This window comes from Phyllobates terribilis, unplaced genomic scaffold (assembly GCF_046119375.1).
Source record: "Phyllobates terribilis strain yellow unplaced genomic scaffold, ASM4611937v1 Scaffold_11__3_contigs__length_659146591, whole genome shotgun sequence".
In the NCBI taxonomy this organism is placed as follows: domain Eukaryota; kingdom Metazoa; phylum Chordata; class Amphibia; order Anura; family Dendrobatidae; genus Phyllobates; species Phyllobates terribilis.
Genome location: NW_027362771.1, coordinates 259,402,932 through 259,430,111, shown reverse-complemented (window position 1 = coordinate 259,430,111; position 27,180 = coordinate 259,402,932). Strand labels below are relative to the sequence as shown.

The 27,180-nt window shown below is 40.0% G+C and overlaps 1 protein-coding gene across 8 annotated transcripts in view; it reads right to left on the bottom strand.

Moving 5' to 3' along the window:
* SRPK2 (SRSF protein kinase 2) overlaps nucleotides 1-27,180 on the bottom strand; it is a 172,452-nt gene that overhangs the window by 4,516 nt on the left and 140,756 nt on the right. For 3 of the 8 annotated variants that reach the window (XM_073652236.1, XM_073652242.1, XM_073652241.1), the window contains 10 exons: nucleotides 25,091-25,256; nucleotides 20,557-20,582; nucleotides 19,892-19,909; nucleotides 14,792-15,020; nucleotides 13,352-13,855; nucleotides 8,714-8,814; nucleotides 8,522-8,629; nucleotides 5,470-5,539; nucleotides 2,784-2,876; nucleotides 2,327-2,419 (listed from right to left, as the gene is read on the bottom strand). In XM_073652236.1, the coding sequence (XP_073508337.1) occupies nucleotides 2,327-2,419; nucleotides 2,784-2,876; nucleotides 5,470-5,539; nucleotides 8,522-8,629; nucleotides 8,714-8,814; nucleotides 13,352-13,855; nucleotides 14,792-15,020; nucleotides 19,892-19,909; nucleotides 20,557-20,582; nucleotides 25,091-25,256 (1,408 nt within the window). The remainder of the gene's footprint in view (nucleotides 1-2,326; nucleotides 2,420-2,783; nucleotides 2,877-5,469; nucleotides 5,540-8,521; nucleotides 8,630-8,713; nucleotides 8,815-13,351; nucleotides 13,856-14,791; nucleotides 15,021-19,891; nucleotides 19,910-20,556; nucleotides 20,583-25,090; nucleotides 25,257-27,180) is intronic. The other 5 variants (XM_073652238.1, XM_073652239.1, XM_073652237.1 and 2 more) reach the window with 5 other exon arrangements.

Sequence of the window (27,180 nt, the reverse complement as noted above, 5' to 3'; positions counted from 1 at the left end):
GCTGGAGTGTGTCAGCAGTTCCTGCAAGATGAAGGCATTGAAGCTATGGACTGGCCCACCCGTTCCCCAGACCTGAATCCGATTGAGCACATCTGGGACATCATGTCTCGCTCCATCCACAAATGTCACGTTGCACCACAGACTGTCCAGGAGTTGGCGGATGCTTTAGTCCAGGTCTGGGAGAAGATCCCACAAGAGACCATCCGCAACCTCATCAGGAGCATGCCCAGGCGTTGTAGGGAGGTCATACAGGCACGTAGAGGCCACACACAATAATGAGCCTCATTTTGACTTGTTTTAAGGACATTAAATCAAAGTTGGATCAGCCTGTAGTGTGTTTTTCCACTTTAATTTTGGGGGTGACTCCAAATCCAGGCCTCCATTGGTTAATAAATTTGATTTCCATTGATGATTTTTATGTGATTTTGTTGTCAGCACATTCAACTTTGTACAGAACAAGGTATTCAATGAGAATATTTCATTCATTCAGATCTAGGATGTGTTATTTGAGTGTTCCCTTTATTTTTTTGAGCAGTGTACTAGATTCCTTGATAGAGCGTTGATCCAGGGAACTAGTCTGATTGTCGTATGTAGTCAGGAAGGAATTTTTTTCCCCCCAATGTGGAGCTTAGTGTTTGCCACATGGGTTTTTTTTTTGCCTTCCTCTGGATCAATACGTTAGGCTATGGGTTAAACTAGATGGACTTAGTCTTCCTTCAACCTTAAAAAACTATGTTATTTTCTAAGATCACTGTGAATAAAGAATGGTCCAAGAGCAACTTCTCTCAACGATTCAGGAGCAATTTGAACAATAATGAACAATGCTTTTTGTAGTATAATGGAGCATCATTTCACAAGGCAAAAGTGATAAATGACTATGATGAAAACATTGAAATTTTGAGTCCATAGCCAAAAGAATTCCCAGATTTCAATTCTATTAAGAACCTGTGGTCAATCCTCAAACAGCAGATGGACAATCAAAAACACAGTAATTGTAATAAACTCCAAGCACTGATTAGGCAAGAATGGCTTGTTATCAGTCAGAATTTGGCCCAGAAGCTGATATCCAGCATGCCAGGGCGAATTGCAGAAGTCTGGAAAAATAAGGGTCAATACTGTAAATATCTGAGTCTTTAGTTGGATAAACATGGTTAAAAAAAAAAAGTTTACAAACTTTAAAAAATGCTTAGACTTCCGTAACCATAGAAACATCTGACTAAAAGATCTTAAAACTCAGCAAACTTTGCGAAAACCCACATTTGTGTTCGTGTCAAAACTTTTGGTCACGACTGTACAATTCTACAACACACAATAGTCACAGTATACCTTTGAGATACAAATTTCAATATTGACTTCATTTCTATATCATTCAAAAGTAGTTTCATTTTAGAAAAAAGGAGGTTTAACTATAGCTAGGCACCTTACTAGAGATTTTAACAGAAGGTCTTGGTGATAAATTATATTTAAAAGTACTAGGGTAAACCTTATGCTAGGTTTATATGGGTGCTGGAGCATACATGATGGAAACCTGGCAGACTCTATTAAAGTCAAGGGGGTCTACTGAGCACCAATAGTGTTTTTCATGTTGCAGAACTAGCAGTGATGTTACTTTGGTTTTTCTGTTCCTAAAATGCAAAAGGAGATGTGAACCTACCGTAAGTCTCAAACTTACATCCAAAATTGTGTTGTCCACTAAGTATGTACAAAAGAAATTGCAATTAACTAAGAAAATGGACAGTAACAGATTCTCTTTAGATAATTCTAGTATCTGAATCTGTTAAAGATGCACTCTCTGTATCTAATATTTCAATACCAGTGGAGGAAATTATAGTAAAATGCCAATGTTCTGTACCAGGGGTTTATAGTTTGTACCAAGGTGAAACTTTATCCCCTATCTTGAGAATAACTTCCTCGTCACTAGGGTCCGACTGCTGGGACTCCCCCTGACCCTGAGAAAGGGGTTTTAATGAACCCAGGCTGAATACAGTGGAGGTTGGCAATGTGCACCTCTGAGGAGTTCATTCTGAACAGGAGCACAAGAAACAGACCCCGTTCTTGGGGTCCCAACAGTCAGATCGCCATTGATCAAGAAAGTTATACCCTACCATTTAAGGGAGAATGTTAATGCTGATGCACAATACATTTTATTCAAAGATAACACATTTTAATTAAAAGGTCAAAGTCATGTGTACAATCTCACAGTAATTTATTGTTCTAGGATTTAATGCTGAGGGAATTTCAAGTCAAAGTGGACAATATGTCGATTACCAGTTGATTCATGATAGATTCTATTACACACTGCTCTGTGGTGTAAAAACACAGTTACCTTTTTTGGTGAAAAAATCCTTGGAATATTTCCCCAACATACCAAATTTTCGAGGGACTTTTCCCAGCAGTTCAGTGATCAATGCTATGTGATCTGTATTTGAAAAACATTGCCAGCAAAACAGAAACTTATCAGTACATTTCATACATTTCAGGCCCGGCACAGACAGAATCAATCCGCATGCTGTCATATATTTAGTGGAATCTGGATATAATGTTGCTGTAGCACTAGAGGAGCCTTCTCGTGATTTGCTGCTAAGGCACTTAGTCACCAAGTACATTAATGAATTCAACTTCATGACAACTAAATTGTTGATGTGAAAGTCTGTCATTGCAGGTTACTAGACAGAATAAACCAGAGTAATCTAACTTACAAATCTGGTACATGTCAATGAGAACAGCTGCAAGGATTACATTCTGTCTGTATCACAGTGCCTTCTGTAGGGAAGAGGTACTACCTCTGCGATTGAAGAATTCCCGAGAATATTTTCCAGACAGAGCAAAGTGTCTTGGGATATTGCCTAGAAGCTCAATGATGTGTGCTATGTGGTCTATGAAGAAGAGAAAAACAGGAGTGAAGGAGTGAGAAAAAAAAAACAAAAAAACAGAATGAAAATTGAAATAAGAAAAATAAAAGGGAGGAGAATTAATTACAAAAGAAAAAAAACCCTTAAAACCAATTATATGGCAAACCCATGCAGATCAGCGACACCATTAGTAGTATATATGACTAGTGTTCATGTTTTAGAATAAATCAACCAAGCAATAAAGCATGGGAATGAATAGGTTCACAGACAGAAAATAGAAAAGCCTTGCTATGCCAGTTAGGAAAAATTAGTCCTTTACTATGTCCTGTAACCCTCAGCCTTAATACCCTGGTTACAAAAAGCATGAAGAAAATTAATTAGTACAATGAGCTGAACTTTCTATAGGCGTGATTTGCCTATGTTACATATCTAATGGTCAGTGTTGGTCTTTTCACATCTCTACCCACTGCCTCACCACAAAGAATTGTATGATATGGATCCACCTAGTGCTTTATTAGAATATATATCCAATCATTACTCCACTTTGCCATTTCTATTTCGAATGTTACTGAAATGGATCTAGCTTTTAATCACCAAAAACTAGTGAAGAGCTGCTCAGAGACTTGGGCAAAGATATCTTCTGTCAACCTGCATTGGCAGTGTTTATCCAAATTGATAAAAATTGTATAAGTAGTTGCTACCCATCTACTTGTTGTGCCCAGTGCAGATTTCGGCCAGCACAGAGTGGTGTTCACAGAGCGCTCCTGCCGCCGATTCAGTGGCTCCCGCTGACGTCCCGTCAACAGAGCAGCAGCTTCTCTTCCACACTGCGCAGATCTCATGCGGACTGACAGCCGGCTACCCGCTGCCTAACTGCGGGAAGCCAGCGTCATTCAGCATGTCGTCAACAGAGCAGCCCGGAAGAAGAAGAGCTGCACTGTCCTCATGGAACAGCTGAATCGCTAACAGGAGTGGTTGGCGACCACTGTGAGCCGTGCCACATACAACAGGCAGGTAGTTAGTAACTACCCACCTGTTACTTTTTAGGCCCATAGTAAGAAAAACAAACAAACCCTGAACAACCTCTTTAAACAAGTAAGTTGCTTTATGCAGATTGACAGAGTGAACCCTAAAACAACAGAGTGCGCTTACTTGCAATTAAAGAAGGGCAAATCACACCTAAAATTTAACTACGTTAAAGATTAAATAATTATTAAATAATAATACTTTTTTCCTTTTACTACATACTACTGCAATTCAAGCAAAACTTTTCAAACCGATGCATGTCTTACACCAGGATTTAATGTCGTCTGAGTGACACTATGAAATAACATGAGCTTCCTGAACAATTTCCATCCACTTCACTCTTGATTATGAGAAGAAATAAAGTCATTTCAACAATCACATGGAAACATGCATAACATGTGGCTTCTCTTCCTTCTTTCACTGGGTCTGAGAACACCACATGTCCTGTGAATTCTTGCTTCATTATTTAATAGACTATGTAATTAATAAAATGCTGGCCCAGTCATATTGAAAGGTGCATCAGTACAATACTAGCACATATGCCAACATTTCAACCATGGCGGCATTTTTAATGTAAATGTCGGACAAGTGACATCTACAGTGGTGGAGATTTGTGTGTATGTACGATTAACGATGATCACTAGTGATGAGCACAAGTGCTCGCTACTCGAGATTGCATCGGGTGCTTGGGTATGCACAGAGTATCGCGGATGCGAGTCCCAGCCCAGCATGTTTTGCAGCTGTTAGACAGCCAAAATACATGCGCGGATTGCCCATGTATGGCAGGCAATCCCAGCATGTTTTTTTGACTGTCTAACAGTCACAAAACATGCGGGGCTTCGAGCATATCACTCGGCACCTGCAATACTCTGTCCATATCTGAGCACCTGATGCAATCTCGAGTAGTGAGCACTTATGCTCAACACCACCAATAATGTTATATTATTCAGTATTCGACTTTTCATGAATTTATATAGGGAGGAAATAATTAAAAAAATTAAACTATAACCCTTTCTGCTACGAGTCAATGGCCCTTTTTGTATCAGTTCAAATGTAGTGGAGGTTTTCTGCTGCAGATTTTGCAATGTGTTACAAGCAGTGCAGAGGTAAAGTCCGCAGCAATTTTGTAATGTAATAGCAATGCTGGGGACATATGCATCATGCCCATTGTCTGGCCAGATTTCTTCTGCTAAATGTTAATAAGGTTTTCCAAGCTCAATTCCTATATATTCATGTTTTGATGAGCAATTGGACCTGAATAGCGTGATAAAATCACTGCGTCTCATCAAGGCCTGTCAATTTGGACTCTTGCGTTGCTGCTTTTGTAGAATTTAGTAAGGTTTTTGGGGAATTAATTAAAACTATAATTTGATGAACTTTATAGTGTTTCTTTTAATTACCTGTCAGCGAATATATGTTTAGTTTGTATTAAAGTATATATGTTGTATTTAGAGGAGAGGATAGAGGTTATCGTATTTTCATGATGTGCAGCATATGTTAGTAAGTATTGTATTTCTGAATGAAGAATTGTGTCCATCACCAAGGAAAAGAGATCTATATAAGAGGTTCCGCAAAGGAGTTCAGTACGCACCTTCATCTCTAGAGTAGTCCTCCCCAGAATGTGGTTCAAATAAATAGTCTCCAGTTGCTAGTTCAAATGCCTACATAAAGAAACAACCAAAAAGTCATGTTATAACAATAACAGTCAAATTTAAGAACAAAAAAAACTTAAATAATTGTGAAGCAACATGTACACACCATGCTAAAACAGCCTACACAATGATGGGATGTATGAAGATGGGTAGAAAGGAGAACAAAAGAGGGTCAGGTGTCTGGTTACCAGGAGCAGAAAACAGAAATTATTTGCCATATTTTTGGTACTAAAAGACACCCAGGTTTATTAAACAACAGGAAATAGGAAAAAAATATTTAATGCTAATTAAAACTACCCTGGTGATGTAAAAAATGTGGAGGTGTAAAGGTCATTAAATGAGTTGTTCACTACTTTTACATTGATGCCCTATCCTGCGAATAGGGCATCAATGTATGATCGGCCGGGGTCCCGCAATTGAATGGGAGGCGGATATGCAGTACCCTGCGCCGGCCACTACAACTTGACGGCCAAGCACCGCAGGTAAGGACTTCTGGACGCCGGCACCGATAACAGCTGATCGGCGGGGGTGCGGGACAATCATACATTGATGCCCTATCCTATGGATAGGGCATCAATGTGAAAGTAGTGGACAACCCCTTTAATATCGGTGGTCTAGGGCTGTGCTTGTTTCTTAGTGCTCTAGGGTAGAAGGAGGAGCTAATGTTTTATTTTAAAGTGGTAATAGAAGTAAGGATTCATACCTGTTGGTCTACTGGTACAATATATTAGGATGGGGGGAGGGAGGGGTTTGAACCAAATAATAAAGAGCATTATATATTGTCTCCAAAGGTGACATAATAAAGTCCCAATACAGTTCATTTTACGAACTTTGGTACTGGGTACGTCTCATAGGTTATATTTGCCTTTCTATATGACTGAAGCGTTTAACTTTAGAATCTGCCATCTAAAATATAGTAAGACCCCCCAGGTACTGAATAATATGCTGCTTATGGTGCTCGGAAAAACTGGACCAACAGTTCCCTGGAGAATAAATATGAAACTCCTTTCTATGTACTTTTTAGTGTAAGTAATGTTATGTTTATTGTGGTTAATGTTATAATTAACTTCAAAATCTTAATAAAAATGACTTGATATAAAAAAAGGCAGTATTGTCTACAAACATACCACAGTGAGCTGCCGGAGCAGGACTGTGACATGAGAAGAAATAAATCTACTCCTCACTGACTGAGTGCACACAAAGGTGTGACGCTGGAGAAAAATTTATTGTGCTCAGTCAGAGGTCTCCCAAGATTGCATCTCAGGGGGCTGATGGGAGTCAATATACTCAAGCATTAATATGTGTTCTATTTAAATACTCCTGTCGTATACTGACCGCAGCATCGAACGGTTTAGCAGCTGTCAGAAGTCAGCTATGTAATATAGCCAGCCTCAGCCAAGTGTGGAGGGAGCTCAGCTCCTGAGCTGCCTCCAAACATGCAGAGCCCTTCCAGGACGTTAAGTATTGTCCTAAGGGTTTAATGACCACCGTCAAAATCTGTATTGGCAATCATTAAGGTATTAAATTTTTTCCACTTTTACCTCTATTTTAAATCTGCTTCTAAGTAGTTAGAAAAGAAACAATTGTCTGTCAAAAGTCTGGCTGCAGTACTGCTGATTGTCCACTGGGCAGACCACGCTTCAGTCTTGTGTTACTCTGCTGCTTTACCTAAGTATACCTTAAGGCTATGTTCACACATCATGTTTTTTTTTTTTGCATCACAAATCTGCAGCAAAATCTGATCTCTCAAGGGAGGTTTGCTGCAGATTTTTCACTGTCCTTCTGTCTCTTTATGCATGTACATAAAGTTCTGGGAAAAAAAGAACCCCATTCTATTTTGGCATAAAAAAAAATGAAACAAATTTTGATGCGTGTTTGGCGCATTTTTTCAGCGGTTTTTCCACCACCCATTACTTCCTATGGGTGAATAAACACTGAAAAAATGCTGAAATAAGTGACATGCTCTATTTAAAAAAAAAAACATGCAAGGCACAAAATCCTGAGCAAAAAAAAAACCAAACATGATGTGCGTACTAAGAATTCTGGAATCTCATAGACTTTGATGGTACTGCAAAAGGCAGAGGAAAATTTGCATAAAAAAAGCATCAAAAACTGCTGAAAAAACCATGATGTGTGAAGAGAGCCTTACTCTTTCATCACAGAAGAAAATGCATGCAGCTCTCATGGTAGGAGGCCCAGATCCAAGGGGAATAGAACTGCAAAGGATGCTACTGCATGGTTTACCAGACCAGTCCTACAGTAAAATGATTTTGAGGCTTTTTTTTCTGTTTCCAAAGCAACCAGAACTCATTTCTTTTATTCTTTTAAAGAAGTTTAAGAAATCCAAACCGAGTTATGTTTGCCATATACCATAGATGATGGCTCACCGGTCCTTTATCCTCTGTGGCATTTTTCTCTGTAGATTGAAGCGATGTGTAATTGTGTGCACATCTGTCACTATGAAATCTCTGAACAAGGTTTAGAGCTCATTCAGACACAGATTTTCATATGTGTTTGGTCAGTGTCAGTTTTTACCATTATTGTCTCAGCAGTGATGGTAAATACAAAAAAGAAATTGCAAAGCTTCTATTACTTTAGTAAAAAGGACAGCACACAGATTGCACATGGATGGCATACTGTGTGCCACCTGTGATCTTTGCTGACCTGTAGACTTGAATAGGCGATTTTTTTTTTATAGGTGACTCGGATCAAAAATCAAACATGTTATGGTTCGCGAAAAAACACGGACATGTGAACACCACCATAGACTATAATGGGTACGTGTTCTATCCATGAAAATGTAAGTGAGAAATGGACGTCTGAATGAGGCCTGATATTGCTGAATTTCTGCTCCGAGTTCTGACAAAATGTTATCAAGTAAGTATAACAAAGGATTGGGCATGATAATGTCAGGTTGTGACTATGCACACTGATTTGTTAGCGGAATCTACTAATATTTAAAGAATACAATATAAGGTGATAGACTCTTACCATACATGCTGTACTCCAGATATCAGCAGGAGTGCTATACCCAGCTCCTATAAGAACTTCTATGGAGCGATACTGTCTGGTCTGTATGTCTTCAGTGAAGTGCTTGTGCTGGACAAAGAAAACATCCCTTTACAGATAGGCAATACATGAGATTGTAGAATATCTACAGGTAACATCGGTTGCTGTACATACCACCCAACAAGCATTTCCAAGATCTGCTATTTTAACCCTAATGTTGTCAGCGTTTCTAGGATCCAGTGGGTTCACCAGTAGATCTGCGGCTCGCATTTTATCTGAAACATAGAAGTAATTCAAAATTAAATGCATACTAAAGAAATCAGAAAGACCTTCAGGGTTATTTTCCAAATACTATGGACTATCCCTGCTTAATGGCCATAAGTCCAGTCTAACATGCTCAAACTAGTGAATAGTCCTCCTTAAGTTGCAGTTTTGGCTCCATTGCCAATATGAAAAACTGCCCTACCTTTTATTATATGAAACTGATAATGATGAGAACCTAATACTACCTATTTTGCACTATGTATCTAGGCTTCCCAACCTTAGGCTATATTCACCATTTTTTTCTGGAATTTTTGGGAGCATATCCTCTCCAAAATCTTGAAATATTCCTCCAACTCAGTTTTCTTCATTTTTTTTCCTAAACAGGTTTTGAAAAACACCTAATGGGAAAATGAAAGTGCATGTCACTTCTTTGAAGTGGATCCTGAAGGAAAACTCTCCAAAGTAGACACTAGCCAATCAAAAAAGCTGCAAAAATGCTTTTAGAGAAACATTTTTAGAAAACTTTTCAAAACCGCTTCAAGAAAAGAAAATCTCCAAAAACTTCCCAAAGATGGAGCGTTTTGTGAAGTGGTTTCTACTTGAAAAACTCATGGTCTTAGAATGCCTTTAAAAGGTCAGTGTGCGCATACGACTAAGATATCGGCGGTTCGAGGGTTTCCTAGGCAAATCTTCTGCAAAAAGATGGAGGACTTTTCCCTGAAGAGGCTTTGTTGGCAGTTTTGTTGTCGGATTAATGGAGGCTCTGCTGCTGATGTCATTTTTTCTTTGGTTTAAACTATAGCAAGTGGTTTCTAATCAAAAGTTACCAGGAGAACGAACATGCTACTTTTTTCAACCAATTCCCAGTTTTCGAACTTTGAAGCGGTTAAAGCACCACTCTGAAGGGGTTTTTATTTCATTTATGTCTTCTGCTAGATGTGACCTGTCAGATTACTCCAGTGTTTGTTAGTCGGATGGAAAGTCACTTCTCAATGTAAATCTATGAGAGTGAGAAAGAGGCTCCCATAGACTTACACTAAGAGCTTGTGACCGATCGCTCTGACGTCCGGCCAGCTAGGAGCTGCGATCACAAGATGGGAGAGTTGGACTGGAGCGACACCGGGAGGAGCAGAAGACAGAGGCTGGTAAGTATTTTACTAAGGGCATGGAATAGAGATTAGTGATATCTGTCGAGCAGTGAAATTGAAATAAAAAAAAAGACATGCCAAAGTGGTGCTTTAAAAGAATAGAAAATTGAACATACGAACAGTAATGTCATTTTTACATTGCTGTACCTTATGTTCATTTGTTGTGGTGGATTTGTGGCGCTTTTTCAAGCATGTTCTATGCAAAATGTGCCTGAAAAAGAGGTGATGTGCACATAACCTTAGGCAGAATTCACACATCAGATTTAAATTAACAAACCAGATCAATTTTTATCCATTCTAGGCCTATGTGTCCATTTTTACCATTCATGTCAATTTATTTTTGCATGCAAACCCCCTTACCGCAAGACAACTACCAACTAGTTAAATGGACAGCTGACAGATCCAGCTTTAATGGCATCCTTGTGCTATCCATTTTTTCGTTGACTAGTTCACTGAATGGGGACAGTTTGGTCCATAAGTCAGACCAAAGCAGGATTTGTCCCGTTTTGTTATGCCTATTATTTGTCGGAAAAATAAAATGACATATGAAAAGACAAATAGAATACAGAAAGTAAAGAATTGTCATACATGAATGTGAAAAACTGACCTGTGAATAAGCCCTTACTATGCACCAATATAAACAGGATTACTTGGGTGTAGAATCCAGAGGCTGCTTTTACATGGTTATTAGAGGACCAGCGAGCTGATAAAAGAACAACTACCTTCATGAAGCCCCTTCCAAGGAAACAGAACTAACCAACCTCATTAACTGAATCACAGGAATAAACTGAACTGGCAGCTAATAGTTTATAGTTTGTTAGCATTTATTTCCATAGACGGGGCGTTTCACCAGTATAATTTATGGATCAAGACAAAATCAAAGTCACTGAATAAATGAACTAAAATAAAGGCTTTTCTTTTGCTTCAAATAGATTACAGTGAAATGTGCAATTTTCCAATACAAACTTTGTTTTTTTTTCTTAAAGTGCATTATGTGTAGTACATATATAAAGAGTGCTATTTTTCTTAAAGGTAACCGGTCATGTCCCCAAATGCTGTTAATCTGCAATTTAATAGCATTCTAAGGGTGCCCGGCTGCTACCCGGAGGCAATGAACTTTATTCCTCCCGCCAGACTCCAGCTTTCAGTCAGAGAAGTGGCAGCATGGCTTCAGTCACCGCTCATTAAACAGTGAGCAGAAGATGTAAGCATACCCAGGCACTTGGACTGACAGCCAGGACTGTACGGATACGCTGGAGACACGGCTGTCAGTCAATGTGCCCAAGTGTGCTTACAGCCACTGCTCAGTGTATATATAAACTTAATTTCAGCCCGATAACTGTGCTCTCAGTACGGCGGTCGCAGATTTCTGTACATACAAAATTAATTTTACGTGACAATACAGCCTATTTTTAAATCTACACTAATTTTCAGCCATCAATCTAAAATGATGACGCCAGATGGATCACTTTATCCTCCATTGCCACTGGACCGTCCTCCAATAGTTCGAATGCGGTTGGTCGAATATGCTCAGATGCACCGAATGACCCTGTCTGATAAAACACCTGAGAGCCGGGTGGTAGCACAGCTCAGTTATGCTATACTGAAGATCCCATTGATACCAGATGGCCATATCTAATTCATGAAAAATCGATGCATCTATGATCTTGCCTAATAAAATATCCCCCAAACCAGTTCATAGCACCCTAACTGCCCCGACAGCAGTTTTGTAGCACAGCTTAGCTATGCTATACTCGGCTCTGCTATGCATGCAAGCATGATCATGCTCCGAAGACTCCCATGAACCTCCACAAAAATTTGGAATTTGTAAATAATAATGAATCTTGGTCAAATAGTGGGTCACATCATCAACAGAAATGAAAATTGTACATGTTGAAAGTAAACGGAGGGGCCTGAAGCACTGAGAAGAAGCAATATGCTGTTGGGAAATGTTTTAGCAGATAAGAACAGGACTGTCCATTGAGATCTGTGAAGCTGGATACACAGAAGTTAAGAAGAAGAAAAATAAGAAAAAAGACACAAATGTACAGTAAAGAAAGTTTACGTTGGGATGTAGTGTATATTACGAATAATCAATTAAGTTACTGTGCTTTGTAAAAAATACTGACATAGTGGGAATAACCCATAAACTCTAAGGCACTAAGATTGCAAGAGCAATGCAATACTCGCATATCTTTGGGTACATTCAGTGTCATTGACTTGCATGCACAACCTACTGAGGGGGGCTCATAGCATGGGCTACTTTTAGTCAGGGTAGGACATCAACATCTGGTCAACAAACTGTCTGCTTCTACAGTAAAACTCCACACATTAAACCTTATGAAATACGAGTCATGATAAGGCTTAATATTTGTAGAATGGAAATATGAATAGGATAAGACACCCAATTTAGTTAGATGCCATGAACTCATTTCCAAATTTCCGTTCACCCCTACTCTGGTTGACGCACTGTTATGAAAATATCCCATAAATGTATAGGCTTCTAGCTGCTATAATGTAACATTCATGGTCAACAATAGGTATGTGTGACTGTATAACGCGCAGGAACTACTTCCACCCGGATGGAGAAGGGGCTGGCTGGCACAGACATTGTTCTAGACAGTTCTACGCAGCAGGAATCTAAATAGGGTTGTCCAGGATTAAAAAAACATGGCTGCTTTATTTCAGAAACCGCACCGATCTTGACCATAGATTGTGCGTGGTACTGAACTCAAATTCATTTTCTTCAATAGGGATGAATTGCAATGCAAAACACAACCCATCGAGGGTGGGGTTGTTTCTGAATGAAAGCACCCATGTTTTTGTAATCCTGGATAGTTAATTCAACCTTGGTACAGTGAAAGCAGAAGCTTTTGATTTTTTAATTTCAGAACACTGGCAATATGTGTGTTTATCAAAAGAGGGGGAACTATCATGGCTGTGAAATATATAAAGCAGAGCAAAACCATATAATAGCACCTGGGGGTAGTGCTTTATACAATCTCAAGTAAGCTGTTAGTTTTCAGTGAAATACAGGTGGTAGTGAGCAGTTCTGATACTACTGTGTCACGTGACCGTTGCAGCCAATTTGCCGCCACTGATCTGCAGCCCCTTCAGTATTCCATCAGAGTGGACATTGACTAAGACGGAACAGTAAAGGCTACACCCGATCAGCGGCCGCTGATTGTCTGCAGTGGTCATGAGACAATTTTATGTGGGGACAAAGGGAAGTGACTAAACAGAAGCTGCCTAGTAATGGACAACCCTTTTAAGTCTATTAGTATATCTGATCAGAGACAATAAATGTGAGTTATAAAAGAACAATCAAAATTAAATAAGATAATACAATGAACTACATGGATAGTTGTGATGCAGCAAGCACACAGGAGTAGAAACTTACTTTTTGGCATATCTCCAGTACTTGATGCTGAAACCGTCCTACTTCTGTCTTGGCAAGGACTACTTCCATCCCTCTCTATAACAGTGGAATCCTCAGAAGCTGCCAAGCCAGATTCTACGGACTCTAAGGGATCGGAAAACATCGCTGCCGAAAAGTCGGAGAACTGTAACTCCGTATTCTTATGTTGTCCATTTGGCAATTCACTGTTAAACTGTTCATAAGAGCTACTGTATGTATAATCGCTTTCAGCATTTGACTCATCTAAGTTAAAGTCATCTGGATTAGGGCAGTCTTCCTCTTCGTCATCTTCATCATCTAATGGCTGTTCCAGCGAGAATGGTCCATTTTCCAAATGGCCATTTGTTTTTGGTGATTCTATCCATGTTGGATCTGTGTTAAGTTCCGGATCCACATCGTCGTCATCATCTTTTTCAACAATTTCCTTTTCGGTATCTTCTTTCTCATCATGATCTTCCCCTTCTGAAGAAACATTACCTGCTAAAACTGTAAAAATAAAAGCAATCAAAAGATTCCTTAGCGTCGATTGTATAAGCACCATCAAGTTAATATATAATGAAAGCCATGTCAATTTGATAGATCTGTTGAACTGATTGAGCCAAAACAGATAAAACTGAGGTGTCTTTCCCTGCACACTTAGTCTGGGCCATAATTGGACCCTAAAAGGACGATCACAAGTACTGGAATGATTGCAGATTTTCTGTCCTGTCATATCATAGGCTGGAACATTCATAGCTTGATGCGGATCTACCACTGGGGATTTCCATCCATATATTTCACAAAAATGTAGCACATATGATAAACAACTGTTTGTTCATCTAGGTACAGTGCTTTGTCCATACATGTGACTCTACCTGGTACTTCTGTTCCAATTTCTTAATTCTTAAGGGGTAAGGACAAGCCAAGTCTGGCATGTCAGAGCGAGGAGACTTATACGCCATGCATGCTCCTCTGGAGAATTAAAAATTCAAATTGCCTCTTCAGAGAGGAAGAAGACATGAACTCTAGTGTCACCTATTGGATGTAGCAATCCTAAAAGTCAATATCGACCCTTTAGCTTCTAGGATTACTACTTCCAATAGGTGGCACTAGAGTTCATGTCTTCTTCCTCTCTGAAGAGGCAATTTGCATATTTAATTACTTCATTAGAATCCAGATGCAGCTCAGTCCTGTTCACATTAATGGAGCGGAGCTGCAATATCCGACACATGTATACAACAGAAGAGAAACTCTGCCTGAACAACTTATAAAGACTGTTCTGAAGATCAGTGAAGATTTGATTTCTTAGTGTAAAAGGTTTCTTTCCTTTTCCCAACTTGATGATAATTTTTTGTTGCTAATTATTTCACGTTCCCAATTTTGATTTATAGGTTTGTTTTTTTTAATGAGTTGTGAAAAAGAAGCTGTGCGCATCATACACACCATATTCATTGGCCAGCTCCTCCTCAGCAGCATCCTCCAGACAGACAGTCTTCATCTTGGCTTCTGGCTGGCTATCAACATCCTGCTCATTTTCATTTTCTTCAGACTTTTTCTTTTCAGCCTCCCTCTCCAGTTCTTCAATTTCTTGGAGACGTTTTTCAAGTAGTTCTGCTTGACGTTTTTGCTTTTTTTTTAGTTTTTTCTTTTTATTTTTGGAAATCTTACCAACCTATTAAATGAAAAACAAAGTACGGTATATCTTGGTTATAGGCTTTACCAACAAAATGTAAAGTAAAATAAGCTACCAAGTATTGTACTCTGGACTTTTCACAGGAAAAGTTTATCATCATCACTACCTTCTCGATCGCTGTATACACAGAACTAAACAAGCGCAGTGTATGCAGTATAGGAAGCGCCTACAACACCATCTCCTTCAGACATCATCACTGGGTGTAGGCAGAAAGCAGGAGCTGCTGGGTCCTAACAGGCTCTGATCAGATCTAGTATGCAAACAAAAGGCTGATATTACTCTATAAGGGCACACGCAGACGACCGTATTACTGGTCTGAGTGCGATCCGACAAAACATCATATTGCACCCTGACATACAAGTGTGTCTCACTAAATTAGAATATCATTAAAAAGTTAATTTATTTCAGTTCATCAATACAAAAAGTGAAACTCATATTACATAGAGCCATTACAAACAGAGTGATCTATTTCAAGTGTTTATTTCTGTTAATGTTGATGATTATGGCTTACAGCCAATGAAAACACAAAAGTCATTATCTCAGTAAATTAGAATAATTTATAACAACAGCTTGAAAAATGATTTTAAAATCCGACATGTCGGCCTACTGAAATGTATGTTCAGTAAATGCACTCAATACTTGGTCGGGGCAATTACTGCATCAATACGGCGTGGCATGGAGGCGATCAGCCTGTGGCACTGCTGAGGTGTTATGGAAGCCCAGGTTGCTTTGATAGCAGCCTTCAGCTCATCTACATTGTTGGGTCTGGTGTCTCTCATCTTCCTCTTGACAATACCCCATAGATTCTCTATGGGGTTAAGGTCAGGCGAATTTGCTGCCAATCAAGCACAGTGATACTGTTGGTTTTAAACCAGTTATTGGTACTTTTGGCAGTGTGGACAGGTGCAAAGTCCTGCTGGAGAATGAAATTTCCATCTCCAAAAAGCTTGCCGGCAGAGGGAAGCATGAAGTGCTCTAAAATTTCCTGGTAGACAGCTGCGCTGACTTTGTTCTTGATAAAACACAGTGGACCTACACCAGCAGATGACATGGCTCCCCAAACCATCACTGATTGTGGAAACTTCACACTAGACCTCAAGCAGCTTGGATTGTGTGCCTCTCCACTCTTCCTCCAGACTCTGGGACCTTGATTTCCAAATGAAATGAAAAATTTACTTTCATCTGAAAACACCACCTTGGACCACTGAGCAACAAACCAGGTCTCTTTCTCCTTGGCACAGGTTAGACACTTCTGGCGTTGTCTATTGGTCATGAGTGGCAATAATGAGGGCAATCTGGGCTACAGCCCGGGGGCCCTTGGCCAGATTGCCCTCATTATAATATGTGCGGCTCCAATGCAGCAGACCCTGGCAGGCAGAGGCCGGGGGGCCCCAGGACAACTCCCCCAGCAGTGGCGCAGGGCCGCTGCTTCTTCTTCTTCTTCAGCCGGGCCAGCACTGCACCTGTTAACTTCCCTGTGTGCTTGTGCTGGCAAAGCCGAATCACAGCTAGGAGACACGGCCCTGTGCGCGGAAGGGTCTGCTAGTGTGACTTCACACAGTGTCCTCCCTGCACTGCTGCACCAGAGAGGAGCTGGACGACATCTGGAGCCGAGCCGGGGGATGGTTTATATGTATTTTTGTGTTTCAAATGTGTTTATGCGTGTATGTATATGTCTGTATATGTTTGTGTGTGTGTGACTGCGTGATGCCTCCTCCTGCTGTATCTGGAGGGCGCCATGTCGGCCTCTTCCCGCTGTATCTGGGGGGCGCAGTGCGGCCTCCTCCCACTGTGTATAGATGGCACCGTTCGGCCTCCCGCTGTGTATAGATGGCGCCGTTCGGCCTCCCACTGTGTCTAGATGGCGCCGTTCGGCCTCCCACTGTGTCTAGATGGTGGCATGCGGCCTCCCGCTGTGCATAGATGGTTACGTGCGGCCTCCCACTGTGTATAGATGGTTACGTGCGGCCTCCCGCTGTGTATAGATGGTTACGTGCGGCCTCCCGCTGTGTATAGATGGTTACGTGCGGCCTCCCGCTGTGTATAGATGGTTACGTGCGGCCTCCCGCTGTGTATAGATGGTTACGTGCGGCCTCCCGCTGTGTATAGATGGTTACGTGCGGCCTCCCGCTGTGTATAGATGGCTACGTGCGGCCTCCTGCTGTGTATAGGAAGATTATGTGGCAGCTCATATTGTGTGTAGAGTCTCATACTGTATATAGGGGATGTCAGCATACTTAATTGTGCTCAATAATAAGTCATACAATTAATGTAAAAAAAAATGATTTTAATATATTAATATTGTGCAAAATTAATTTCACATGAACTATCACATGATCCATCACAGGGGATCATGTGACATGTCACGTGCTACATCAGGTTTCTGTGTGTGTGTGTGTGTGTGTGTGTGTGTGTGTGTGTGTGTGTGTGTGTGTGTGTGTGTGTGTATGGGGGGCCCGCGCCTTCTAAACTGCCCGGGGCCCTTGCTACTCTTAATCCACCCCTGGGCTTGACACAAGGAATGTGACACTTGTAGCCCATGTCCTGGATATGTCTGTGTGTGGTGGCTCTTGAAGAAATGACTCCAGCAGCAGTCCACTCCTTATGAATCTCTCCCAAATTTTTGAATGACCTTTACTTCATCCTTTAAAGGCTGCGGTTATCCCGGTTGCTTGTGCACCTTTTTCTACGACACTTTTTCCTTCCATTCAACTTTTTATTAATATGCTTGGATACAGCACTCTGAACAGCCAGCATCTTTAGCAATGACCTTTTGTGGCTTACCCTCCTTGTGGAATGTGTCAATGACTGCCTTCTGGACATCAGTCAAGTCAGAAGTCTTCCTCATGATTGTGGAGCCTACTGAAACTGACTAAGGGACCTTTTCAAACGCATCGGAAGCCTTTGCAGGTGTTTTTTGTTAATTTTTCTAATTTATTGAGATAAAGACTTTTGTGTTTTCATTGGCTGTAAGCCATAATCATCAACATTAACAGAAATAAACACTTGAAATAGATCACTCTGTTTGTAATGACTTTATATAATATAGGAGTTTCACTTTTTATATTGAAGAACTGAAATAAATTAACTTTTTGATGATATTCTAATGTAGTGAGAAGCACTTGTATGTTAGTCTATGGGGCTGTGCACGTGTCCGATTTTTCCACAGACCTGAGTCTGAGTGTGTCCGAGGAAAAAAATTGCACCAAGTCAGAGTTTGATCCGATATTCAGATTGCACCCAGTCATGCAAGTTAATGAGTGAGTGGAAATCATGAGACTGCACTCGGATGACATCTGAGTGCAGTCTGGTTTCCGCAAATTGATACAATGAAGAAGATGGAGAAATTTTGTTCTCCATCTTCTCCTCAGTGTCCTCTGATCCTCTCATTAGAGAGAATCTGATCACACCACACGCTGACACTCTGATCAAAATGTCATAATTGTTCCGATTCTCTCAGATGAGAGAATCTATGGCAGTCTGCTCAAACCCCAATTGTGGTTAACAGACAAGCCAGGAGAAAATCAGACTAATACTATAATATAGATATCTAGATAAGCACACACATGCGTATATTATATTATATATACACACATACATACAGGGAAAATATATATTTTTGTACCGTGTTAGCCAGTAGATAGACACATACATACATTTCTCTCTCTCTCTCTCATACATACAGAGTGTGTGTGCGTGTGTATGTGTATGCGTTTATATATACACATTTTAAAAAGGAGAAAAAAGAGAAATGTTGAAATGCCCCTTAAGTCTTTTCTGATCTTATGAGGGGCACAATGTGTGAAATAAATGAATACATGAATAAATAAGTAAATGATGAAAAAAAAGCTACTGCCAGTCCAAATCGCAGGTACTAACCCCACCTCCATTGAAAAAAAACTCCTGAAAAACTTGTGTCCAATATATATAAAAATAATTGTTGCATAAAGGGGAACAAAATTGTAAATGTATTTAAGTAGTCCTAATGTGATCACAATAAAAAGCAATAAAAAAAGAAACCCCACACTAATTTTGCCTACAACTACTTGACAAATATAAAAAGCATATCACTGTATCTAATCAGAATTTTTCTTTTCAGACATGCTTGCACTATTTTGTCATGCGAAAGCAATATATAAGGGAAGACTACAAACAAGTTCCAATTTACATTTAACCAAAAGGACTGTCTGTATTATTCCACTGGATCTCTATCTCTCTATTGTTTAGTCCCTAAGTGTTTAAAGAGTACAGCTTGCAAAGTCATGCATTTTCCCCAATAAATCGAGAATATCTAGAATGTAGGAAATAGATTTCTGTTATAGATGAAATATGACCATATCTTACCAGGTCAGAATTTTTTACAAAAATGACAATGTTAAGTACAGCCATAATGGTTGGCAAATTTAAGTGAATCTCAGGATCTCAAAGTTGTCATTTTTTCAGTATTGATGAATAGCAAAAACAATGTTTTACTCAAAGTAATTAAAAAATAAATAAAGTCACCACTTTGGTATTATGATTCTGCAAAAATGACTACCACACAAAGAAAAAATGGCAAGATCACTGTAAATAAAACAAATAATTAATATTTGACACAGCAGTCTAAGCAGAAGTCAGTTCAATTAAATTGGTGTCAGATTTCCAACTACATAAATATCTAAGCACTGCCAAAGAAAGTAATGAGATCACTGATCACAGGTCATGGCAGACTAGGAGACAGTGTGCCTATGACATATTGCAAGATGATTTTAGTTACTATTTTCTCCATTAAATATAATAATATGGCAGATAACCAAAAATAATTCCTCGCAATAAAAACCAATAGCAGCACCCTGTAAGGTTCAAATTACCTGGTAAATACATGAAACCTAAAAAAAAAAAAAAAAAAAACAACAGTAAAAAAAGCATATTACAATTTGTTGACCTATATTAAATGTTAAACACAGGAGAAGATTACCTTTAAAGGGGTTGTCCACTAGTTAGACAACCCCTTCTCGGTCAGCATGTTTGCACCAGTAAAACACCACTTACACTCCCCTCCAGCGGTGCCGGTACTCGCTCTCCTGGGCTTGCATCACACTGTTATGTCACGCAAGCCCTGCAGCCAATCAGCGCTGGCTTCACTCTCTCCGTCTTCAGATGAATCAAACAAGAGGAAATGAGAGGCCAGGACAGTCACACCTCTGACTTCCTCTTGATGTCTGATTCGTCCAAAGGTGGGGAGAGTGAAGCCAGCGCTGATTGGGCACCAGGCTAGCGTGACATAACAATGTGACGTGTGCCCCAGAAAAGAGAGTGCCGACAACGCTATAACAGTACAGATGGTAAGTATAAGTGTATATTACTGGTGGAAACATGTTGATTAAGAAGGGGTTGTCCGAGTAGTGTACAACGCCTTTAAGAACTTATACAGTTAAAGAAATAAAATGTAGGCCAAGGACACAATCAGAATATATAGCGATGCATAATACTACACATACATTCATTTATAAAAATTGTATTTCCAAGTACTTACTGGTTTTTGTTGCGGAGCTGTGCTGACTAAAAGGAAAAAGAATAAAAATATTAATAACCCTCACAACCTAACATACTAAGTATTTATTTTACTAATTTATGTAGCGCCATAAATTCACACAGCACAATAGAGACATCATCATCACTGTCCCCATTGGGGCTCACAATCTAGGTTTCCTATCAGTATGTCTTTGGAGTGTGGGAAGATATTGAGTACTCCAAAAAATAAAAAACTGGCTTAATAATATAAATGTCCCACACTTTATCATGGCCGCACAGCAGTTGCTCACACCAACTGACTATAGTCCATATAAAGAAATGGCACAATGGTTTGTTCATGCGCACATGAGTGCTTCCATGAAATGAACATCAGGGCAGAGACCCTCACCAACAATGAGGGAAATACACCAGCGGCGACATTTTCGGGGGACCTCCCCCTTTCTCAAGCCTCAGGTTTCCAGAAAATGTCATCGCAGGTGTGTTTCACTCATCGTTGGTCAGTGTCTCTGCCCTCCTGCTCATTTCATGGAAGCGCTCTTGTGCGCATGAACAACCCACACTGAGTATCTGTCTGCAGCTCGGAAGCTCGCTTAGACCGGTATCACAGCCCGGATGTATTGTTCACAGTGGTGAATATATGGCTATGAAATTATTTGTATATATACTGGATGAAATATTTTTGATAAATTATGAAGAAAATTACTTGTTGTGCCGTTTCTTTATAAAGAAATCGGAGGGCCAGGTGGAGACCCAGGGAAACACGGGAAGAACATACAAACTCCTTGTAGATGTTGTCCCAGGCGGGATTTGAACCCAGGAACCAGAGCTGCAAGATTGATCCACCGTGACAGAACACACACACACATATATATATATATATATATATATATATATATATATATATATATATATATATATATATATATATATATACACACACACACACACACACACACACACACACACACACACACACACACACACACACACACACACACACACACGTGGGAAGGGAAGCAAAAGGCCAGAAAAAGCCATACAGCTGACAAATACTATTGAGATCTCTGCTACTGGAAGTGGAAAGGAAGAACAAAGACAAAACAATTTAAATAATAAAAATATGGGAGGAAGAGAAACCAATCACAAACTAAAATGTTTTTATACAAATGCACAAAGCATGGGCAACAAACAAGGAGAATTGGAACTACTAATGCAGGAAAAGGAATATGATGTCATTGGAATCACTGAAACTTGGTGGGACGATACACATGATTGGAATAAAAGGCTAAAAGGATACAACTTATTTGCAAGAAACAGACTTGATAAACGAGGAGGAGGTGTTGTATTGTATGTTAGAAAAGCGTATATCTGCACAGAGATGGAAGCTTCAGAGACTGGGAGTTCTGTGGAAACTGTTTGGGTAAGAATACAAGGAGAGAACAACGGAAAGGACACCATTGTAGGCATTTACTACAGGCCACCTGGGCAAGCTGAAGATATGGATGAACTCTATGTATCAAATGACCAAGTTCTCCAAACAATATGACGTAGTGGTCATGGGAGATTTCAACTATCCAGACATTTGTTGGGAATCTCTCTCAAGTAAAACTAACAGGTCAAGCAAATTCTTATCCTCTCTTGCTGACAACTTTATCTTCCAAAAGGTAGGGGAGAAAACAAGGGGATCTGCTACTTTGGATCTAATCCTTATAAACAGGGAGGAAATGGTTGAGGAGGTAAAGGTGGCTGGGACCCTAGGAGGCAGCGATCATGCTATTATAGAATTTTGGATAACTAGAGGAGGAAGACATGTGAAGACTCAAACTTCAAGGTTAGATTTTAGAAAGGCAGATTTTAAGAGACTCAGAAAGAGAATAGGAGGCATCCAATGGCTGGATGTCCTTAAGGACAAAAATGTCCAGGAAGGATGGGAAATTTTTAAAAATGAGATTCTCAAAGCACAATCGTTAACAATCCCGAAAAGTAGGAAGAATGGGAAGCATTTAAGGAAACCAGGATGGATGAACACAGAACTTAAACACATGCTAAAAAGAAAGAAAGAAATGTTTATTAAATGGAAAGAGGGAGGCATATCTAAAGAAGATTATAATGCAGTCTGCAGATCCTGCAGGGCACGTATCAGGTTAGCTAAAGCTGACAATGAATTAAGGCTTGCAAGAGATGTCAAAAGCAATAAAAAAGGATTTTGGGGGGTATGTCAAAAGTAAAAGAAAAGTCAAAGATGCTATAGGATTTTTACAGGATGAAAATGGAGAAATGGTAAGAGAGGATGTTGAGAAGGCCGAACTTTTTAATTCCTATTTTGCATCTGTTTTCTCTCAGAAAGAAAATGTAACATCAACTGATCTTCACTGTCCTTTTAAAGGAATAGAGGAATCCAAGTTATCTGTAAACAGAAAGATTGTGAGGGAATATTTAGCTAACATAAATGAGTTCAAGTCACCAGGTCCAGATGAATTACACCCCAGAGTACTGAAGGAGATCGTAGAAGAAATTTTAGAACCACTCTCCATAATCTTTGAAAATTCTTGGAGAACAGGAGAAGTCCCAGAAGACTGGAGAAGAGCAAATGTTGTTCCTATCTTCAAAAAGGGGAAGAAGGTGGACCCAGGGAACTATAGGCCGGTGAGTCTGACTTCTATACCAAGAAAGATCTTTGAATTATTAAACAACATGTATGTAAGTACATGGATAAGAATGAAGTGATTAACCAGAGTCAGCATGGGTTTGTAACTAACAAGTCATGTCAGACTAACTTAATTTCCTTCTATGACAGAATCACTGACTGGGTGGATCAGGGAAATGCTGTAGATATAGTATATCTTGACTTCAGCAAAGCATTTGACAAAGTATCTCACACCATCCTTATTGAAAAAATGACCAAGTATGCAATGGACCAGGCAACTGTTAGGTGGATTCATAACTGGCTTAGTGATCGGACTCAAAGGGTGGTTGTAAATGGCTTCACATCCAGCTGGATGAATGTCTCAAGTGGGGTACCACAGGGCTCCGTCCTGGGACCTGTATTGTTCAACATCTTTATCAATGATTTAGATGAAGGAATTGAGGGTAAACTGATTAAATTTGCTGATGACACAAAGCTAGGAGGGATAGCTAATACTAGAGAAGAGAGAGAGAGGATTCAAAAAGACCTAAATAAACTGGAGCAGTGGGCAGCAACCAACAGAATGGTTTTTAACAGGGAAAAATGCAAAGTACTACATCTGGGCAATAAAAATGAAAAAAGCATATACAGAATGGGAGGAATAGAGCTAAGCAACAGTACATGTGAAAAAGACTTAGGTATACTAATAGATCATAGACTGAACATGAGTCAACAGTGTGATGCAGCAGCAAAAAAGGCAAATACAATTCTGGGATGTATTAACAGAAGCATACAGTCTAGATCACGTGAAGTCATTATCGGTCTTTACTCCTCTTTGGTCAGACCTCATCTGGAATACTGTGTACAGTTTTGGGCACCACATTTTAAAAAAGACATTGACAAACTGGAGCAAGTTCAGAGAAGAGCGACCAGAATGGTGACTGGTCTGCAAACCATGTCCTATGAGGAACGGTTGCAGGATTTGGGAATGTTTAGCTTGCAAAAAAGAAGACTGAGAGGAGACTTAATAGCTGTCTACAAATATGTCAAGGGCTGTCACATTGTAGAAGGATCATCTTTATTCTCATTTGCACAAGGAAAGACTAGAAGCAATGGGATGAAACTAAATGGGAGGAGACACAGATTAGATATTAGAAAAAACTTTTTGACAGTTAGGGTGATTAATGAGTGGAACAGGCTGCCACGAGAGGTGGTGAGTTCCCCTTCAATGGACGTCTTCAAACAGAGGCTGGACAGACATCTGTCTGAGATGATCTAGTGAATCCTGCTTTGAGCAGGGGGTTGGACCAGATGACCCAGGAGGTCCCTTCCAACTCTACCATTCTATGATTCTATGATTCTACGTTAGATGGACGTATACATTGAAACTCAAAATAGTATGGCACACGCTTACATACGTTTTTGATGTATACATCCTACTCACAGGGATGAACGTAGCCTTAGTATGATATTTCCATCAGACTCGGCCTGCACAAACATGGATGTATGAATTCTGCCTGAGTAAGGACTGGAATGCAGACACCAGTCGCGGGTTTCCTCACCCGAACTTAACAGCCTCATAGGCATACAAGAGGCTTTCGGGTTGTGGTCAGGAGACCTGTAACCGATCCTTTCATTGAGGCTCGTCCTCGCAATGTAAACAAACACTGATATGTGAATCCAGACTGATCAACAGACCTAAAGGGAACCTGCCATTAGATTCATGGTACCTGAACCACAATTGCAGTCAAGGATGTTTTACCCTAAAACGCTATAGCATTTCAGAGAAAACATGGTTAGAAAAGCAAGTTAGGGACCATAAGGACAGACCTAATTCGTTTGAGGACATACCCGGTCAGGTTTGATGCATTTCTACTACTGTACTCCATACATACACCCATGTCCTTACCTGCTGAACCAGATGGAGGCGGTGCACCAGCTTTCTGCCATTCTGTGGCTTCTGCTGCCATTCTACGGACATAAGCATCATCAACGCACATCAAGATGTTTTCCGGTTTTATATCAGTATGGATGATTTTACATTTGCTATGCAGATAGTCCAAGCCCTGAAGGACCTACAAAATACAAGCACAGGTTTATTTGGAAAGATTCTATATTTAGATAAAATAAGCTTTCTTGAACATAAATGGATTCGGCACAAGTAAATATCTATTTTGAAGCTCAAGTCTAGTAATATTTGTTATGGTAATAGTAGGATGCAACGATCACACAGACGGAGGGAGACATTACATAGCTGTAAAATCCCTTGTAACTTTTTTCATTGTGTGAAATAATACATGTCATATTGGAAAATCATTTTCACAAGACTCTTGAATTTTCATTAGTTTTCTTACAGTCTTGTGCATCTTTGCTCGCTGTATAGCACAAGTCAAATAACGTGTACAGTAGACTACACTGTCTTCAGAAATTCTTCCTCTATATAGAAGTGAGCTTCCAATAGGCTCTCTCCATGAGCCTCCACCATAGCATATCAAATACACAGAGGTGACACGTAAAGGTTCACATTGCTTCTCTATATATCCTGTAGAGTCCATCTTACAATCAGTAACAAGATTGTGAAGTCCTATATCGAATCTTTCAGGTGATATCTTTTGAGCTAAAGGACAAGCAGAGATGCTTTAGTTGGTAGAGTCCCTGCTTGCTTTTGAGTTGAAAAGATAGGAGTTGAATGATGATATAGGATTTCACAGTAGCCTGCACTTTTATATTAACTTAGGCTAGGTACACACTGTGTGCATAGCCATAAACTCCCTTAGGTCAGGGCCCCACATGGTCAGTATTTTTTCTCAGGAGAAGGAACCAAAACCAGGTGAGGAACAATCAGAGAAAAGGTATAATAGAAACAAGTCACCAATTCTGCATTTATCACCCACTCCTGGTTTTGGCTCCTGCTCCGGAGAAAAAATACTGACCAAATACTGATAGTGGGGCCGTGGCCTTTCAGTGCATATTATATCAGAGACAAAAGAAAGCCCTACTACAGCCCATGGTGTCTCAAGTGAATCCTCTGATTTCGTTGTCACCTAAGCTATTTAAAAACTTTGACTTATTTATATTCAAACCAATTTGCAGAGCTGATACCTTGAAATAAATCTATGTAAATATAGTCATAGGCCCTGACTCATCATTCGTGCTTTTCCTTAGGTCACTTTCCTTTTTTGTCTTGTGGTATTAGTTACTGTTTTTGGCACCAAATTCTTCAAAATGGCACGCGATTCATGAATTTGGCAAAAAATAAAAAATGGGCTTTTTTCAGTCTTGGTGACAAAATTCATACGTTTCACAAAATTATGTAAAAAATGGGCCAAAAAAGTGGCGCACTGAAAAGTATACAAGGGGGGACTGGAGTGAAGTTGTCTAAATTTGGGGACTTTTCAAAAAGTTGCAATTTAAATGAATCAGGCTAAAACATCCGGAATTGCAAGACTCTGCTCACAAAGCGGTAAGGAAAAAAAACCCAGGAGAGTGCATATACAATGGACTTTAAAAAAAAAGTTGAAAATAGAGTAAAGCCCCCGTCTCACATAGCGAGATCGCTAGCGAGATAGCTGCTGTTTCACGGTTTTGGTGACGCAACAGCGACCTCACCAGCAATGTCGCTATGTGTGACACTTTGCAATGATCAGGCCCCTGCTGTGAGGTCGCTGATCGCTGCAAAGTGTCCTGGACCATTTTTTGGTCGTTGCCCTCCCGCTGGTCAGCACACATCGCTGTGTGTGACCAGCGGGAGCAGCGATCAGGCTGGTAACCATGGTAAACATCGGGTTACCAGGGGCACACGCGCACCTAGTAACACGTTGTTTATCATGGTTACCACTCTGCTATAGTGAGCGGGAGGTTACCGCTCACTTTAGCAGGCTCGTAACCATGATAAACAACGGGTTACTAGGTGCGTGTGTGCCACTAGTAACCCGATGTTTACCATGGTTACCAGCCTGCTAAAGTGAGCGGTAACCTCCCGCTCATCGTAGCAGAGTG